The 18,665-nt window shown below is 35.1% G+C and overlaps 1 protein-coding gene across 3 annotated transcripts in view; it reads left to right on the top strand.

Moving 5' to 3' along the window:
- The window catches only part of CRPPA (CDP-L-ribitol pyrophosphorylase A), a 126,360-nt gene that overhangs the window by 38,652 nt on the left and 69,043 nt on the right, over positions 1-18,665 (top strand). For all 3 annotated transcript variants that reach the window (XM_035562487.2, XM_035562486.2, XM_035562488.2), the window contains exons 4-5: positions 5,247-5,351; positions 10,438-10,483. In XM_035562487.2, the coding sequence (XP_035418380.1) occupies positions 5,247-5,351; positions 10,438-10,483 (151 nt within the window). The remainder of the gene's footprint in view (positions 1-5,246; positions 5,352-10,437; positions 10,484-18,665) is intronic.

Here is an 18,665-nt window from a genome sequence, read left to right as displayed (position 1 = left end):
CTGAGTATATGCATATGCAGGCTGAATGCTTGCAGCAGATCCATGGTTACAGCTGTCTTAAATTCAGCACTTTCTGGATTCAATGGTAGTGAACATGGCAAAAAATAAAAATAAAAAAAAAATCCTTAAATATATGATGACAAAAAAGACGTTTAAATTCAGCAAGTGTGTCTACTTATTCAACTTAGTAAAATGTTCTTGATGCTGCATAATAGTCTGTTTATGATGTACTCTGGCACTTCAGCAGTGGAAACTTTTGAGTGGAGAGGAACTGGAAAAAATCATAAAGATCTGCTATTGTTAATTAGTTATGCATTTTAATTGCAAGTCTTCTGATATTGTTGTAGAATGGGTTTACATGGGAGAGTAAAACTGGGGTGCTAACTGCTGGTAACAAGGGAAAAAGTGCTAAAGATGACATAGCCAGTACTTAGAGAAGTAAGACCAATTCTACACAGGCTTTAAAGATTCATATGTAAAGGAGCAAATGTGAAGACTTTCTTTCAATTAATATGTAAAGATTATTATTTTTGTTCCCTTATTTTGTAAGCATAACAATTCAGGAATGATGAAAAAATAAAAAAATGTCAGTACTGTAATGAAAATTTATATTGTATCTGTATTAGTTCTGCTTTTATCAGATCCCAGTAATCAGATCAGGTAATGAGATCCCACGTATCCGTTCAAGGTTTTTTTTATCAATTAAAGATGCAGTAAAATGATGCATATCAAGAGTTAAATCATTTTTTATTGTTATATACTACTACTTTAATACTTCAAACAGTTGAAATGCTATATTGGAAACAAGTTAGCTTATGGACTTTTGGTAAGTCCCACGAGATGCTGTCTGCATTGCTGCTCTTTTCTCTAAGCCTTTGTTCTATGCCAACCACAGGATAGCTTGCTTCTTAGGAAGTAATACTGTTTATCAAAATATTTTTGAACTAATCCGGGGGGTGGAAGAAGAAAAATCGGTGTAATGCTAAAATCTGGATCTCACTCCACCCATAGTACTTTATTCAAGCATCCACTCTTGGAAAACAAGCAAAAAAAAGTACCCACAAAAAAAACAATCCCCAAAACTACCTATTAGAATGCCTTTGAATATTCAACAGATCAAAAGCATTTTTAAATAACGTATTTCCTTCTGTGTCATTTAAAGAGCTAAACAAATCTGTGCTTTTTTTTTTTTTTCCTTTTGTGGATATGTTTTGTGCCAATATTTCCAGCTGTTTCCACCATTTCAAATCTGTGGTCTGAAGCTTAAACTATGTCTATTGTTTCACAGAGCTGTCTGTGCATGACAAGGATGGTTAACTGCACTGTGTCAAACTTAGTTAAAAAGTTTTTCAGTCAAAAAGAGAGTTTAGAAATAGTAAGATTTTGAAAGAGATGGTCGTAATGTAAATTAGCTCTGAATGTACAATGAAACAAATATAGAAGATTTAGGATAGGATGCTAATTTTTACATGCCTGGGTCAGTAAGAATTTTCCTCTATTCCTCTGTTCTACCATTTTTTATTATAGGCACTCCCTGACAATGCTTGAATTCAGTAACAGAATTTCTTAGAGCAGTGCAGAAGCTTTCAAATTGTACATCTTAAATACAGATTTAAATTTCATGTGTGGAGCTGTTTAGTTTGTGAATAATATATAAACTAAACTGGTCTTGAGCTGATGCTTCCATTTCATTATTCTCTGACATGAGTATATTAGACGTGCAGGAGAGTACACTGTGACAATACGTTTAGGTTTAAACAATTACAGATAATTAGACTGGTAAATGTCATGATGTACAAGTGTTAGTGAAATATGTTTTTAATTATTACTTTGCTTTGTGTCTTATTTCTGCCCTTGAAGTCAGCAATACCCTCAAGATGCTTTATCCCATTTATGGAACTGCTCCACTCCCTACTAATTATGTATAATTAATACCTTGCTAAAAAGTTGGAATTGCTTAGTCTTGTCCTAATATCATTTGTTACTCATATATTTTAAAAAAAGCTTAAATTTAATTAACACTAAATTATTTCAGAGAGAAACTTTTCTGAAACTCTCTTCAATTCTGAGGCAAAAGAAAAATAAATGCTTTTCAATCTGTATGTTGTGCATGTTAGTAGATAATATTTTGCGTACTACCTTAAAATTTTCCTTAAAACAAAACAAAACAAAAAACATTTTGGTAATAAATATTTGGAATCCGAAGTTAATGGGTAATTTATCTCTTGACTTCTGTATGCAAGAGAACACTCAGTTTTACCTATTTTGGAGCTTGCGTTCCCTATTCCTTTACATTTTATGTTGACCTTTTTTATTTCTTGAATATTTAAAGAATAGAAATAATTTCTGCATTATTTAAAAATATTCCAAAGTGTCTTTTTGTTGCCTTTTTTTCTTTACTATCCTGAAAGTGGTTTCCTTTCTTTTCAAGTTACTTTATCTTCTTGTTTTTTCTCTTTCTTTTTTTTTTGGTACTCAAATCTGTCAAAAACTGCTATAGAGAAGTAGAACAGTTAAATAACTTTTATTTCTAAGTGGAATTTAGAAAATGATCCTCATTTGATTGCAGTCATGATAATGATCTAAAACGACAGAAATTACTAACTTAATATAAAAGTGACAACTGTTTTTTCTAAGACTTCTCTGTATATTGGTAATATGATTCACATGTATAATGCTGATTATTTCCTTGAAAATCACTGATACATTATAAAACAAGAGTAGAAACTAAAAATTTCCATCCTGCTTTTTAATGAAATTTCTTGAGCAAGTAATAAAATAGGTGAGTTGTCTTTCAGCACTCTCCTTTGGATCTTCCTTAACCCACTTTAGCATTCTTGACGATCTTGAATGCTGGAGGAGACTATGAATTATTGAGCACATTTGGACTGCCACATTCTATTCTAAACACTGGAATTGTTTTGATACGTGGTTAAATTCACACACTGGAAGGGTTATTTCAGCTCTTGTAAAGGAAAGCTTGTGCATTGCAGAGTTAATTGTTGGTCTTTCTGGAGTCAACCAGCATGTTGTTTGAGGTTGCTGAAGCTGACAACAGCCTGCTTTTTTATTAGGATGTTTTACCAAGGGCTTGCTAAGGAAACTGAACAGATTTGGAATAAGAGGGAAGGACTTAGTGTAATTCTTAGTTAAAAGATAAGAAAGAAGAGTACATCAGTTTTCATAGCAAGAAAACACCAGTATAGTTTTGTGAACATGTGCTGGTATCTGTGCATTTCATTTATAAATAATTTGGAACAGGAAGTGATGATACCCATTTTTTCCTAGGTAGTAGAGATGCGAAGAGTTGAGAACTAAGAAGAGTTATAGACTGTGCATTTAAAAGGAAAGATAAGATTAATAGGCAAATGTCGATAAAGTTGTATACACAGAGAGGGATAATTGTCATACAGCTCATGAAATGGTTAAGGAAGGAATGGAAACTGGCGGGAGAACTATTATCATAGAATCACAGAACGGCTCAGGTTGGAAGGGACCTTACAGATCACCCAATTCCAACTCCCCTGCCATGGGCAAGGACACCTCCCACTGGACGAGGTTGCTCAAAGCCCCATCCAGCCTGGCCTTGAACACCTCCAGGATGGGGCATCCACAGCTTTTCTGGGCAACCTGTTCCAGTGCCTCACCACCCTCTGAGTGAATTTCCTCCTAACATCTAATATAGATTTCCCCTAAATCATGCCATTTTAAGTCTTGTTTCTCGGATGTTGTGTACAGTTCTAATGTTTCTACCACAGGAGGGTTGTGTTAGAGCTGGGATTGTTTTACAGAAGGGCAAAAGCGTTGATCAGAGTTGTGAAGTAGCTTCCACACATGGAGTGACTGAATTAACATCAAACTCTCTATCCATGGAAAGAGATAACTGCGAAGAGATGTGATGGAGCACTTTGGAGGGCAGGGAAGGTGGTTTGGCACTTCCTGTTCTGCCAAAACAACAGAGCATGAGATGAAAAGAGCTGAAACAAAGACAAGAACAGACGTCTTGTATTGCCGTGTGTGGCTTAAAGTGTGATGCTCCCTGATGCAGGTGCTGAAAGCACACTGCTGTTCAAAAGTAATTGGGTAAATTCAGGATTTGTTTAACTCACTGAGGACTGTTAAGGCAGTTGTTTCTGGTTCAACATATCCCTCAGGGACTTTTTTTTTTTAGTTTAGGAATTTCCTAAGCCAAGGTAATAGATTTATATGAGGCCAACAAAGTATACTGTAAAAGTAACAAGATAGGATTGTCTAATTTCTATATGGTGATCAGCCTCTATTAGATGCTGGATACTGTCTGGGCTAGCTAGCCTGTGGCTAACTTAACAAATACATCCATTCTTGTGGAAGACCATCTTAAATGGTCCTTCATCTTAAATTGGTCCTTGTTATATGTACTTCATCTTTCTCGATGGACTGATAATTTAGCAATATGAAAGTAGATTAGAACTTGATTTATCTTAATCAGTCCAAAGTGTCTTGAAGTAGTCATCTCAGATAAGCCCACAGGTCCTGCTTTTGGTACTGTTTTGGCTTAAGTGAGATTCTGCTCCCCACTGAGTTTTCCAGTAATAAAATTCATATAACCACTAACTATAGGAAGCCGAACTGCTTGGGGTATGTGTGTGTTTTAAGAGAGCAATGAGTTTTCTAGGTGGCTAAAGAGTGGACAAATGTGTGTTTTGGAAAGCTAACGGAGCAGTTGTTTTGTGTGAAAATAACTGTAGAAAAATATAGAAGAGAACATGTAAGGAATATGGAGGTTCTTGGTTACTACAGTGCTTTTTTGATCTTAGAAAAAAACAGAACAGACTTGGCATTTGAAGAAAATCCCATCCTTATTTAGCTTTTGTACTTGTTCTTATACCTCAAAGTACCTTGTTCTTATACCTCACTACAAGGTTGATGATTTCTTTTGGTGAGGCCTCAACTCCATCAAGTTTTTATACATGTAACTTATTGATTTAGCCAATTATATAAAGATGTAGCAAGATATTTGCAGCACCTGATCAAATTCTTTTGTGGTTATAAAGTGTTTATGTAATTCTGTAGTGCTTGGCTGAATATCTAGAATTAGGCATAAGCTTGGAAAGGTTTTACTTCTAATCCATCCTAAACACATAGCACATGTTACTGTGGACTGGACTATTGAAATGCAAGCTCTAATTACCAAAAGAAAAAATTTTATTACTTAAAAGTATGATTTTGTTAAGACTAATAAAAATGTTCTTTTTTAATTTCAACAGTGTACAGACCATGACCTGGATTACGGAACTGAATGTTTGCATCTGGCTCTGAAATACTGTAAAACAAATGCAAAACTTGTTGAAGGAACAGCTGACCTCTGGAAGGTAAATACAGTAATAATTTCTATTTTGTTATACGTCTGTTTATGTTACAAAAATCAACATTTCAGCAAAATTTCATATAACTGTAAAAGTTCAAACGTGTTTTAAAGTGTAATAGTTAGTCTTATCTCTTCCAAATTTCAGAATTGTGGAAATATGCAAATGTTATGTAACAATTAAGAGGCCAACTTGCTTTGTGTAAATACTCAAAGAAATAAAACTTATACTTTCAGGAGCTTGAGAAAGTAAAAGTTCTTCCCACACCACCCACTGATCATCATTCTTCATGCAGATTGGTAGTAGCCCTTATGTCTTGAAGTAGGAAAATCATTGAAAAAGATCAGAGCGTGGGTTAAGGTTTTCAACCTTTGCAGCATTCATATTGCTAGACAAGGTAATAAGAAAGATAACAGGGTCTATGATAATAGTAGCTACTTTTTGGAAAGCTATTTTCAAGTAGAAATAGGGAACTTAGTCTGAAGTTTAATTTAAATTGAGAGAGTAACTGATTTGGTAATGGCTGTGGAATTAATATTCGCTTAAATCCATCATTGTGGTTGGAGACCATGTCACAAGTGTAAATTGCTAAAAGCATGGATTAAGTTTCTGATAACTGTTCTGCATGTTTACTTGGGTTTCAGAAAGCAAAATGCAAAACAAAGGACATTTATCCTAAACTCTAATACTGTATTCTGGCTTCTGGAAAGAAAAACAGCCAGCTTTACAAAACATTTTACAAAAATGAACTCTATTGCTTTACTTAGTCCTCTGACCTTGAGTTGGATTATGTTACTGCCTCTACCATTACCTATTAGATGAATTTGTTTGGGTTGTTTTACCTCTTTAACCTCCCATTGTCTCTTTAGTCATAAAATAATCACCACCCATGCTAAGTTACACTTCAATTCAATGAAAAAAAATAAGTATTAGTAGGTATTAATATTATTAAAATTTCTGATACTTGTCAATAAAATATTATTTATTCATGTTAATTGTCATATCTCCTGTTTTCGTATAACATAGGCTTCCAGTGTTTGCTAAAATTCAACAAATATTGCATATTTTATAGTTAAGGTTGTGCTAATGATAACTTTGAAATTCCTAAGTTCATTTTCTTTTTGGATTATTATGAGCTGTTTTGAGCTCATTGTTATAGACTTGAGCAGATGTTACATGAGATAATAGTCTGAGAATCTGTAGAACTATGTATGTATATCAATAAAACTAAGAATATTCTTTTATGAAATTAGCTTTCTCCTGCTTCCTCTAAATCCTTTGCTTTTTTTCATCTACTTTTTCTATGAAGGCATCACATTTTCTCAAATACCATTCTAGCAACACTTTTAGAACAGTTCATTATACTCAGTAAGACTGGAAATTTTAGATCTCATCAAACAAGCTTTTAAATTTTTGTTAACATCATTGTCTGATAATCTATAGGTTCCTAACAACTGACAAAACAGGTATGTATTCAGGTGCCAAATGACATGTCCCTGCTGTTTTAAAATATCTCACTTCATTGTTTTGGATTGTGGAACATTATTCTTTCCCAGTAGCTGTTGTGTCATGCGATTTTTAAGTATTCCCTTTTTTTTGTATTCATAAGTTGAAGGATCTGGAAGCAACTCAAATCACTCCATCTGTCTCTGACAGTGAATTTCCTCCAATGGGACATGATTTCTAATAATATGACAGTAAATCTTACACAGAAAAGTAATTTCCTGAATCTGCAGTGCAAATTTCCTGCGCAATTTAGCAGCAAAATTTAGTTACGCATTGGTTGCACAGTACTTCTTTCAGTATCTTTTTGGGGAGATAATATTTCTGAAACAGATTATTGTCTGCTATCCTGTTTGGTCTTCTAAGGGACATATTTTGTTATGCATATTTGTATTAAATTTTTGGAGGGTTTTTGTATTACTTTTTGAAGGGTTGCATTGTTTTTGTTGCAGAACATTGTGCTTACCTGAAAGGTGACAAAATACACCTATAACGTTCAGTTTGTTTTTTATGTTTATATAGTTCTTTGCTGTCTGTAAATACTACTGGTGCCCAGCAGGTGGTCCTTTATCTTAGAATGACAAAATAATTCAGATTGAAAGGAACAACTGGATGCCCTCTGGTCCAACATGGTACTAAAAGTGGGGCCAGGTTAGTTAGATTAGGCTGTGCATGGCTTTGTCCAGCTGGGTTTCTAGTTTATTCAAAAATGGAAATTCCATATAGTCTCTAGGAAAACAATTCCAATGCTTATCCAAACTTATAAGATATGCTTTTTTAATATAAGATCTGATCAGCATTTCCCTTGCTGCCTCTTGCATTGGGAAAGGATGAGAGGCCAGCAGCAAATGCCTGCAAGAAAAGTCTAGTTTACTCTTCTCTATAACAAGTAATATGACCTGTTCCCGCCCTTAGTCTTCTATTATTCGGGCTGAACAAGCCAAGTTCTCTCACACCATCTTAGCAGTCCTCTGCCGGACTTAACTCTAGTTTGCCAATTTGCCAGTGCTTTATACTGGAGAGCCCCAAACTGGAAGCAGTACTCAGGTGTGTTCTCAAAAGTGCCAAGTACAGGGGAATAATCACTTCTATAGACTTGCTGTCTCCTTTCTTACAGCCCAGTTGGTTGGACTCCTCACCAAGGCTCCACACAGTTATCAGGCAGAGAAGTTTGTTAGCTGGTGACATGCTGGAGAATATTTTGCCTAATGCAGCCAAGAATACCATTAGCCTTCTTAGCAGCAGGGGCGCATTGCTGACTCTTGCAGGCTAGAGTCTACTAATAGTGCATAGAAAATTAGTGTTTCCAAGTCACTTATTGTTCAAGGTAAAGAACACAAGAGATAGTTTGTTTACTTTCTGGTAACAAATTACAAAATTAAAATAATTTTTGGTAGTGACCACAACCAAGCAGGAACAGTTTAATGTATTCAGTGTTATAAATATTTATAAGTTCTATTATAAATGTAGTTACATGATTGTAACTATGCATAACATATTTAGGATCAGGATGGAAAAAAAAAAAGAAAAAAGAATGACACCATCAGCACAAAATTTTCAGTTTGTCTGTACTTGACACCTTTGAAACAAAATGACCTTAAATATTCTGGGGCAATATTGACTTAAAGTATGAAATCATGTAATAGAATGTAATTGTTGGAGCCATGTGTGTGTAAAATGCAGATAAAAATATCATTGTAACAACACTTTAAAAAGATACAAAGTTTTATGCTGATAGTGTGAAAATCATCACCATTTCTAGAAAGATTATTTTCTAATCCTACAAAAATATCCCATACAAGGCAGATCTGTGTGATACCTTAGTATAACAGAAGGAAATACATCACTAAACTAAAATGCAGCACATTTTGTATGTGTGGTCATACCTTTACTATATTTGTTTGGTAAAGAATTATGTATTGCATTTAAAATACTGTTTTGTAAGCCCAAAATACTTATCCAGCTAAGTCAGTTTGGGGAAGACTTTTAAACATTAAGAGAGAACAGTTTTGGGGAGTTTTTAAAGAACGTCTTCCTAGCTAGTCAAAAGTTGCAGCCTGGCAATTGAGAATGAAGGTCACACTGCAAAACAAAACAACAAAATCCCCAAATCAACAAAACAAACAAAACTTGGCCAACAATTTTGATTTTTTTCTAATATAGTATGTATTGACGGATTCCCTATACCCTAATACCTTTACAAGATAGATACAGTATAGTTTGTTTATAATACAGAAAAGTAGAGAGATGTTTACTAATTTAGACTATTCTGCCTTTGGGGAATAAGCAGCTGATGGTTTCATATTCTTCAATAGTAAGGTATTTGTGTTGATTTAATATGTGACACAGCAATTTTCTGGATTAATGTTCAATAATGTTCAAAAAGTCTTGGAACACCGGATGCTCAAGAGGACCAAATGAAAATTAATGTTATCACAAATAATGTAAAATCTGAGTAATTAGAGATTTGAATGAATTAGACTGAGTTTGATACTGGTCAACAAAATAAGGGGTACACTGCAGAACTTGATTATTAAAGAGTTAACGTACTAATGTAATTAATGTCAACCAACTTTACTTATTTTGTGAAATTTATTCCAAACCTGTCTTACAAGATTATAGTCTTGGCTCATAAAGATGGTAGTGCTAATGTAATGCTCAGTTGGCAGAAATTCGACTTGTTGCTACATGGCATCTTAATTAAAAATAGGATGACTGTAATTGTTCTAGTCATTAAATAGATTTAAAATTGGATAACTGATACATTTCAAAAGATAATTCTTACCACGTGCATTTCTGCATTAGCTGCTATAGTCTCTGTTTAACATAGGTCTGATACACTTTTACTGATAAAGCTTGGAGAGGACACAAAGTTTTAAGGAGATATAAGTAAAAAGATAATTGATCAAAAGTAAACTAAGGATTGCTTGGTAAACTAATATAAGAAAAAGGTATGTTTACCATTGCAGCCAAATATAAAGAAGTATGATTAAAAGCAAAAAACACATAGGCCTTATCTGGAGAATTGTTCTAGTCAGGCAGTGCCTTTGGAAAGTGCGGTAGGGATAACAGAGTACAGCAAGTTTGCACTGCGAGCAAAATACCTTGTGTCAGCCATGGATATGGAAACAAGACTCTCGTTAACCATAATAGTCTTACACTACTGAGAAATAACTAGGCTTCTTCCTGGCTGTTTTTTATGATCACAAGTCCTTTCAAAATGAATCTGTTTCATGATAAAATTGTAGAATAGAAATACATTTTTTTAAGGGATTGTGGAAAAGGATACATGAAAATAGGTGCCATATCATAATGTCACAATTCTTTAAAGAATAAAACATAGGTGTAGGTTTTGAGTGAATTCTAAGCAGATCTAAGTATTTTAAAAAATGTTTCTCTCAAGTCTCCAATAATTTCTGCAACTACTATTCTTATGACTTGCTAGTGATATTTTACCATAATTAAGAAATTGACAATATCATTTCTTTATGGTATTTCAAATTTAAAGAATTGCCTTCAGGGCATTGTTTTATTGGTTTTACATTCCTTCCTGCTGTGTTAAATCTAATGAGGCTTGTCTGTCCTTTAGGTGACCTACAAGCGGGATCTGTATGCAGCTGAATCGATTATTAAGGGTACGTGTTTGTCCTTGTGGCTGTCAGTTTGCATATTCCTGGGTTTAATTTAGAATTTTGTATGCTGTTGTTTTAAATGTCCTTAAGAAAAGTTTTATGATGAATAAAATGTGCTTAGGCAAGTTGTTTTAGCTAGTTCTCTGGGATACTTATTTTATATTATGCATTATTTACCTTTATTCTTTACTTTACTACTCTTAGAATAGAGAACCATATGAAAAGCTGTGTACATAGCGGAGTCAAATAAAGATTAATTTTGAATGGCTTATAAGCAACAAACAAATATGTTTGGTTTTGAGTTCCAGTTCAATTCTGAATATGTTCCATCTTTCTAATCTAAGTAGTAGACTGAAAACATACATTAACTCTTTAGGGCTCTTCACTCTCTTCCATACAATGACTTATTACATAAATTGATATAACAATGATATGATATTGAAAGAGGTAAATTAATGGAGTATAGTTTGTTGGACTGGATTTTAACCTTTTCCTGTGCTGATACAGTGGTTTAATAGTGCAAAGGCTAGGTTTAATAGCAGTCTAAGGACTAGATTTAACACAATCTAGAAAGGAAGTCTTAAGCACTTCATAGTGAACACACTGATGGTTATTGTAGACTGATAGATGCTGATTCAGGTGACTCTGCTTGAGTCCTTGTTGAAAACTGAGGGATAAAAGCGCAGAAATTGATTAAGAGAGAGGGACTTCAGGTTAAAAGTGTCTTTCTAGAGAACGGGTTGTGGTTACTGTTGAAGAAAAGAGGGCAAAACCTGTTAGGTCATGGCGAGTCACTCCGGTGGCTCGTGTTGTTACAAGATCCAGTATAAGTTTAGCTTCTGGCTTGAGTAAATTAGCCCATTCTGAGTGCAACTCTGTCACTGTAGATGAGCTAGAAAGCTTAAACGTAGCTCAGATGTTGCTATGATGTTCTGCACGCTGCTTCTCTTGACCTCCAAGAATGCAACAAATTTGAAATTTCTGGTTATTATGGTAAACAAATGCTGCATATTCTAATAAATGCATTGCTAGAACTACCGTACTGATTTTTTCAGGAATGTGTCATGGAGACAGGATCCTGAAAACCTCAATTCTGGTTTTGACAGGGACTTGGCTCATGTCTTCGTAGCTGCCAGCCTGGAATTTTGGAAAACCTTGCTTTGAGTAGGATTCTCAGAGGTTCCAGACTATTCTAGCTTTCAAGTTTAAGATTTCCAAGCATATTAAAGACAAGAAGGTGACTGGAGTCGTCAGCATGAATTTACAAAGGGAAAATTATGCCTAACTGATAGTCATTTCATCATAGAAGGCTATATTTGTCGATGAGAGGAGAGCAGTGACTGCTGTTTATCTTGTTTTCAGCAAGACTTTTGATACTCTCTCTAATGTCCTCATTGTCAAACTGGTGAAGTACAGACCAGAAAAGTAGACAACAACTTGGTTTTCCCAGTGAACAACAAATTGAACAGGAGCCAGCAATGCACCTTTGTAGCAAAGATGGTCTGACAGCCTCCTGGAGTGCATTGGGCAGGGTATTGCCAGCAGGACAAGGGAGGTGATCATTCCCCTCTTCTCAGCCTTGATGAGACACGTTTCGAGTGTTGGGTCCAGTTTAGAGCTCCCCAGTGCAGGAAAGATGTAGACATACTGGAACAAGGCCATGAAGGCGATGAAGGTAGTGGAGCATCTTTCATGCCATTTTCATCAGCTGTTCTTGAGTTACTGAAATTGCTTGAGCTAATATTTTCAAAACAGTATTTTTAAACATTTTGAGCTTACGGGAAGTTTTGAAAATGCAGATGTGGTCTGATTTAAACTGGGAATACATTTTCCAAATATGCATTTTCTCCAATTTGTCCACTTATTTTGATATAGCTACAGACCTTATTAGACATTTACAAACTTTATGCGAACAGAATTCTTTCTGCCAATAAGAGGTTTTTGCAAGTAAAATCTAGGTAAGTTCTTTAGTTGACCAAGTGATTATCAAAGCCTTTTTTAATGTTCTGAAATTAGTGTGCTCTTGGAAAATTAGTAGTAGTTTTCACTTAATTTTAAGTGATCTTTCCTTGGATAAAACAATTCAATTTGAATATAAATTTTAAAAGCTCGCATACTGTTACTGTGCTTATCATGTAAGTGAAATGACTCACAAGAAAACAACAGGTAATAGAACAAAACAGTGTGCAAAACAAGGATTTTAGGGTAGAGTATGATACAAAATCAAGCAATGATTTTTATCTCGATGAATAGGAATCAGAAGTAATAATTTACCTTTAATGACAGTTTAATGGAACTGAGGGAGGCTTCCAATCTTTGAAGAGTGCAAAAGTAATTATATTTTTAAAATTCTTTTTTTTTCCCAGTCTAAATATAGATCCCATTCCACTAGTCATTATGCTTGTCCATAACTAACTAATGATCTGACTTGTCCCAGTGAGATAACTTCAGTTAAATCATAAGTTTTTGTAGAGTCAGTACCAAACTAGAATAGTAGTTAAACATGAAGGAAAAAAAATAATTTCCGAGACTCTATTTGCACCACTGGCATCCAGGTTATTTAATCTAGTAAGGTGCAAATTTCTCTACACCTGCATGATAGTTTTTGATGAGTTTCTAATTCAGATATTTTGTGCATGTTTTGTAGTACAGACTTCTTTTAAATTCGAAATATTACCTGTATTTGTAAGTATTATCTATAGAGAAGAGAGTTGCAAAGAACAATTCTCTCTGATTGCAATGTTAATAAGGAAATGTAGAATCTGGTGCAGTTGCTTAGATGTGCTGTTCTGTTACAATATTTGGAAATATTTGCTGTAGAGAGAATTATACTTCTGTGCTTCAAGCATGTTGAAGCCAGTCACATCAGCATAAAATGATGTAAATACAATGAATCAGCTGAATGCATGTGATAAGTTGATCATGTCTTGGCAAAAGGTTCAATATTCAACTTGGAAAAAATCTCCAAATTTCATAGCAAATTCATAGTTTTATGTTAATCTCATTTTTCTTTTTCCTGCATATTTTCATATGTACTTAGCGTGAATATTCTCAATATTCAATGGCAATTTATCAGTTATTACTGGATCAGGTAGATCCATCTTCATTCCTGCTTTCCTCAAACTTAAATGCAATACAAAAGGCAATTTATTGAGTGGTATCATTCAACATTATTTGAATATTTAAGAGCTATTTAGTTGAGAGGACCTTCAGGATGTCCTGAGGATGTATAAACTTGAAAAGAAAATCAAAATCTGTGATGACATATTTTTTAAAAGTTCTTGTTCATCATCTTGCAGTTTATTTGATCCTTTACTAGATACATTCTTTTGTAGTGGGCAAGGAGAAAACCAGATGGACACCTTATGTAAAGTGTTGCTTTATGTAGCTGGAGGGGGAGAGAGCACCCTGCTCCCTTCCTTCTGCTGTTCAGTTTGGTTATGCCTCCATCTGTGCATAATCCCCTTTGCAATGCCCTTCCCAGGGCAGCTCCTGTGAAGGTGGAACTGAATCATCATGCTTCTTCTAGAGAAACTAGAGACAAGTGTAATATGAAAAATGGCTTCTGAGATCTCCCTTTGATGACCTCTCATCCGCATGATGGTGGCTGCATGTAGTCTTTGCACTGCTTCACAGAGTATTTTGAAGTGCCAGTATGTTTATAATCTTTTTAAACATTGTGCTTAAAGATGTTTTAATAATATTTTGTTTGTTTTTACTGTTAATTTTATGTAACGTGTACACACTGTATTATTTCACACATAAAAATGCTGCTACTGCAACCTTCATGTAAATTAATTTCCACGTATATAGGGACTTCATTAAACTCATCAGAGAAGATGTGTTTCAATTTTAAAATAAAGTCCCTACAAAACAGCTTTCTCTAAACTTGCCAGCCCAGAAATTAAGGGTGTAGTTTATTCAAGTGAAAGTCACATTTGCAAAGTTTAACTATTCTATTTCTCTTCTCTTCTACTTATCACTGGAGCACAAATGCTGTAAGTGACCACTCATTCTCTTCATGTTGTTCATAGATACGTATTTTACACGTGTGTTTCATTATGTTATCACAGTTGGTACAATCTTTTCCAGCTGTTGGTTGTGACAAAAGATTTACGTAGCTTAAACTAGAAATGAAGACCTGCGTGGTGGTAAATCAGGCTAATCCCTTACTTGATCTTTACTTTTATAGTGTTTTGTTACTGTGGAAGCATGCAATAAATCTGGTTAAGTAACCACAATAGTCTTTTATTATACCTGTATGGAAAAAGTAAGTTCCTTGAAGTTTAAATATGCTTTTTGCTGTGCTGCATGAGTTCAGGAAGGGGAAACCTTACATGTTCTTTACTCTTTATGCAAAAAAGCATAATAAGAGTCCTCCTTAGCTAATGAGGACACTCCACAACAGATTTATCTTACATAAAACCTCATTAAAGATAATTGAGTAGACAGTTAGCACCTGAGTCTGCAGTTTGACAGTTGTGCCTTATCTTTTCTGTTCCATCAAAAGGCTTCAAATACCAGATCTTCTGCTGATATAATATGACTTATTTTTATAGTAGACAGTTGAGCCATGCAGATTAAAATTAGGTATTTTAATGACAATTCATGCAAAACTTTAAGCATATTTAAGGAGAGATTTCATATTTTGACATAGTGAGCAGCATCCTATTGTTCCTTCATGTTGCGTCATTCGGTCATATGGTTACAACAATCATGAGTTTACTGAAGAAGCCTTAGTTTTATGGAAGAAATGTTTTTAGCTATGTTTTACTATGTTGTACTGCACCTGTGGGAAACCCAACCTGTAGGAACAGCAGCCATTCTATAAGCCAAGGTGTGCTATTAGGCCTTTCCTATTAGCTGAATAGTTGATTTTATAACTGTGTCTGCTTTTCACAGGACTGCAGAACCCACTACTCAGATCTGTATGAAGCGCTCCGACTTGTTGTTTCCCCTTTGCATTTTCTCCCACAGCTTTCTGCTGTGTGGTAGCTACCCAGTGCTGTTCGAGCCTCAGTGTTAGGGACCTGCTAGTGTCATGGAAGCGTCACGGAGACTGATGGAGAAGTGACCACAGCAAGAAAGTGGCAGTTACTGTGCAGTGTTTCTTCTGAGGGTTTCAATACAGTCCCTGGAGAGAGGGAGGAATTCCTGATTGCTGATTTTGATTGAACTAGAGATATAAGCTTGGCTAGCAGGAGTCCCCGATATACTAGTGGTCCAGCAAGAGACCCACGTGCTTGTGGTTTTCAGATACTGTTCCCCCTTAGAGATATCCTCAGGGCTGGGATTTCTGGATATGTTCTTCCTCTTTTCTCTTTTCCCGTCTTTGGGATGATGAGGAAATGTTAGTAACTTCCAGGAAGAATATTTATGGCAGGAACATCTACCTTCCCATGTGGAGTTTATTATCTTTTGCCTTGCTAAAAGCCCTTTTGTTGACATTGGCCACTAGTGTGTGTATAACCTTGCTGCGCAGAGGTGCCAGCAATCTTTGTACAGGTGCACAGTGTGGCAGGCCTCAGCAATGCTGTACTGCTGGGACTTTCCTACCTGGATGGAGAAGAGGGTGCCAGTTCCTGACACTATATATGACTTTGGGTGTAGGCTGTGTTACCTGTGGGATGGTGGTCTACATGACGGGGATTCTTTGAAGAAGTTTTTGAAGATGACACAGGACTGAGATGCAGCGTTGTACACTATAAAGTACAGTCCATACTTGGGTGAATTCAGACTCCAGGTTCAAGCCTTGTAGAGTGCCTGAAGGCACAGTCCTGTATGATGCTGTGAGGCTGGGTTGCAAGGGATCAGCTCTCAGTGTGCCACCTGGCATGCTGTCAGGGTCCTCTGGAGGAGTCCCAAGAGCTAAATGTGTGGGCTAGCAGGGTGCTACGGACTAAGCACTGGCTCCCCATTACCAGGGAGTCTTCACAAATGATTTATTTATTAATAAGTGATCCAACTTACTGGATGCACATTGTATCACTGGATGAATTTAGGAATGGAGAGTGTTTGTGTATACACATTTAATTTTGTTGTTAGTGTTCCGAATTTCATAATGATCTACATTTGTGTATATTTGTGAGATGATACATTTCGTATCATCTACTAGTGACTGAAAGTATGGTTTCCTTCACCTTCAGAGAATGCCAATTATCTTTTCTGTTAACCTGTTTGTTTTATTTAGAAAATCCATTTAAGCTCTATTAACAGTACTTGTTTTAATGAGAATTATTCAGCCAACTGTTCACTTTCTGGTTTTCAGTAGTAACTCTGTTGCGAATTATGAGCTTAGTTCAAATGATCTTTCAATGCTTAAGTTTTTATGCTAGAATATTAAGGTTACTTTTGTGCCTGTGGACAGTTTTGCTAAGGAACATGTTCCTCGTGGTTCTGTTTGACATGTTATTTTGCTATCCTGTTTACTTTTGAGGTACTCTTGCATTTCTTCGTCCATATATAAAATTATAATTATGTAACTATGCAAACGAACAAAAATGATTATGGTAATAAATGCCTGGCAATTAAATGTCTGAAGAAAATACAATTAATCATTTGATTATAATTATGAGACTGTTTCTTTAGTCAGCTGTATTATAAATGTAATTCTACCTAAGCAACAAGACCCAAATGTTTCATAGAAGCACAGTTAGATTTTTAACTGCTGGCCTAAGGAGATGTAATAATAATGGACAAATTTCAGCTTTCTAAACTTGACTCAGGTAGAGATAAGAAAAACATACATGCATCCACACATTCTTGTACTTCATAAATTTATAGGTACGTACATCATTCATATTCAAGGCAATACAAAGAAAGACTTTACTAATGCAAATAGATTGTTATTTATCTTCTGAGACTTTTCTTAAAACGTCTTATTAATTTTCATTATTTCCTCAAGTTTCTTTTACAACTGCATTATGAAAATCTGAGAGTCCTACCATTTGTTTTATAAACAATAAATTTAGCGCTTTTCTTTAGTTAAGCAGGTACGAACTTGTAGAGAATGCAGACAAGGTGGCACACGCCTGTTTTTAATAGTCTTGAAGTAAGAAAACATCGTCTTACAATAAGGGTGACTCATCTAGAAATGTAGTTAAGATCAGGCTAATACAAAACATCCTAAAAAAATTTCCATTAGGACTACTGCCCTCAGGGTGAGTATCTTTGAACTCTAGTTCCAACATGTAAACTTTAAATGTTGCTTCTAATTTGGAGTTTGACTCTCTCCTCCTTGTTTTTATTTTCTTAAGGGCCCTTCTTCTGCAATGACTTTTTCACAGATGTGTGCTTGCAGATTGGGTATTTCACCCTCATATTTGGTTGTATAAATATCTGCTCGTATGAATGTATGCACAATTAAGTTTTGCAATTACAAAGAAAAATATCAAAATATATGTGAACTTCTTAAACCTGCTGGGAATTACTTAGTATATTTTGTGTTATATGAAGAACCCACATGATTTTATTTATTTATTTTTTGTAATCAAAGTACTGATCTTGCTAGAGTTAGGCTGCTGTTTCATGGGCACACTGTAGTGTCCATTAACCGGTGGCTGTTCTTCACTGTGAGACAAAAAATAAACTGGCAGGTGGGGAGGTACTTCTCGGAACAGTTACTGTTGGATGAAAACAACCCTCTTCCTTGTCTTCTACCACAAAATATTCCTCTTTTTTTGTATGTTAATAGTGGTAGAGGCAGTGCCAAGTTTGGCTTTTGGTTTTTTTGTGGCTACAAAGAAATGTGAAATGGGTAAACAAAAATCATTAGATATTTTTGGTTACCTGTGTTGTACGAATAACAGTTTCAACTCATGCTGTTGAGCATGAATGAACTAGATACTTGGCAATACTTATTTCATTTTTCTTATGGAAATTTCATTTTTCATATGAAAAATGGAAACAACTCCATTATGAGATACTGGAAATGCCAGGGGGAACCATACTGAATTTCCAGAGCAGTCAAGCCATTGCTGTGTAGAAAATGAAAATGGGGTTCTGATAAACTGATTTCTTATTTTGAGTTCACTGCAAAGTTTAAAACTATTTGATGAACAGGGTATGCTTCCAAAACAGTAGGAACTGTAATGACAGACCAAGAATGGGATGATATGTAAATATAGTGTATGTATACACATATATGTGCAATTAAAAGAAAAAAAATATGTCTGTAGGCCAAAAC

Source organism: Cygnus atratus, chromosome 2 (assembly GCF_013377495.2).
Source record: "Cygnus atratus isolate AKBS03 ecotype Queensland, Australia chromosome 2, CAtr_DNAZoo_HiC_assembly, whole genome shotgun sequence".
In the NCBI taxonomy this organism is placed as follows: domain Eukaryota; kingdom Metazoa; phylum Chordata; class Aves; order Anseriformes; family Anatidae; genus Cygnus; species Cygnus atratus.
The sequence above is the reverse complement of the archived record's forward strand: the minus strand, read 5'-3'. Positions and strand labels throughout refer to the sequence as shown.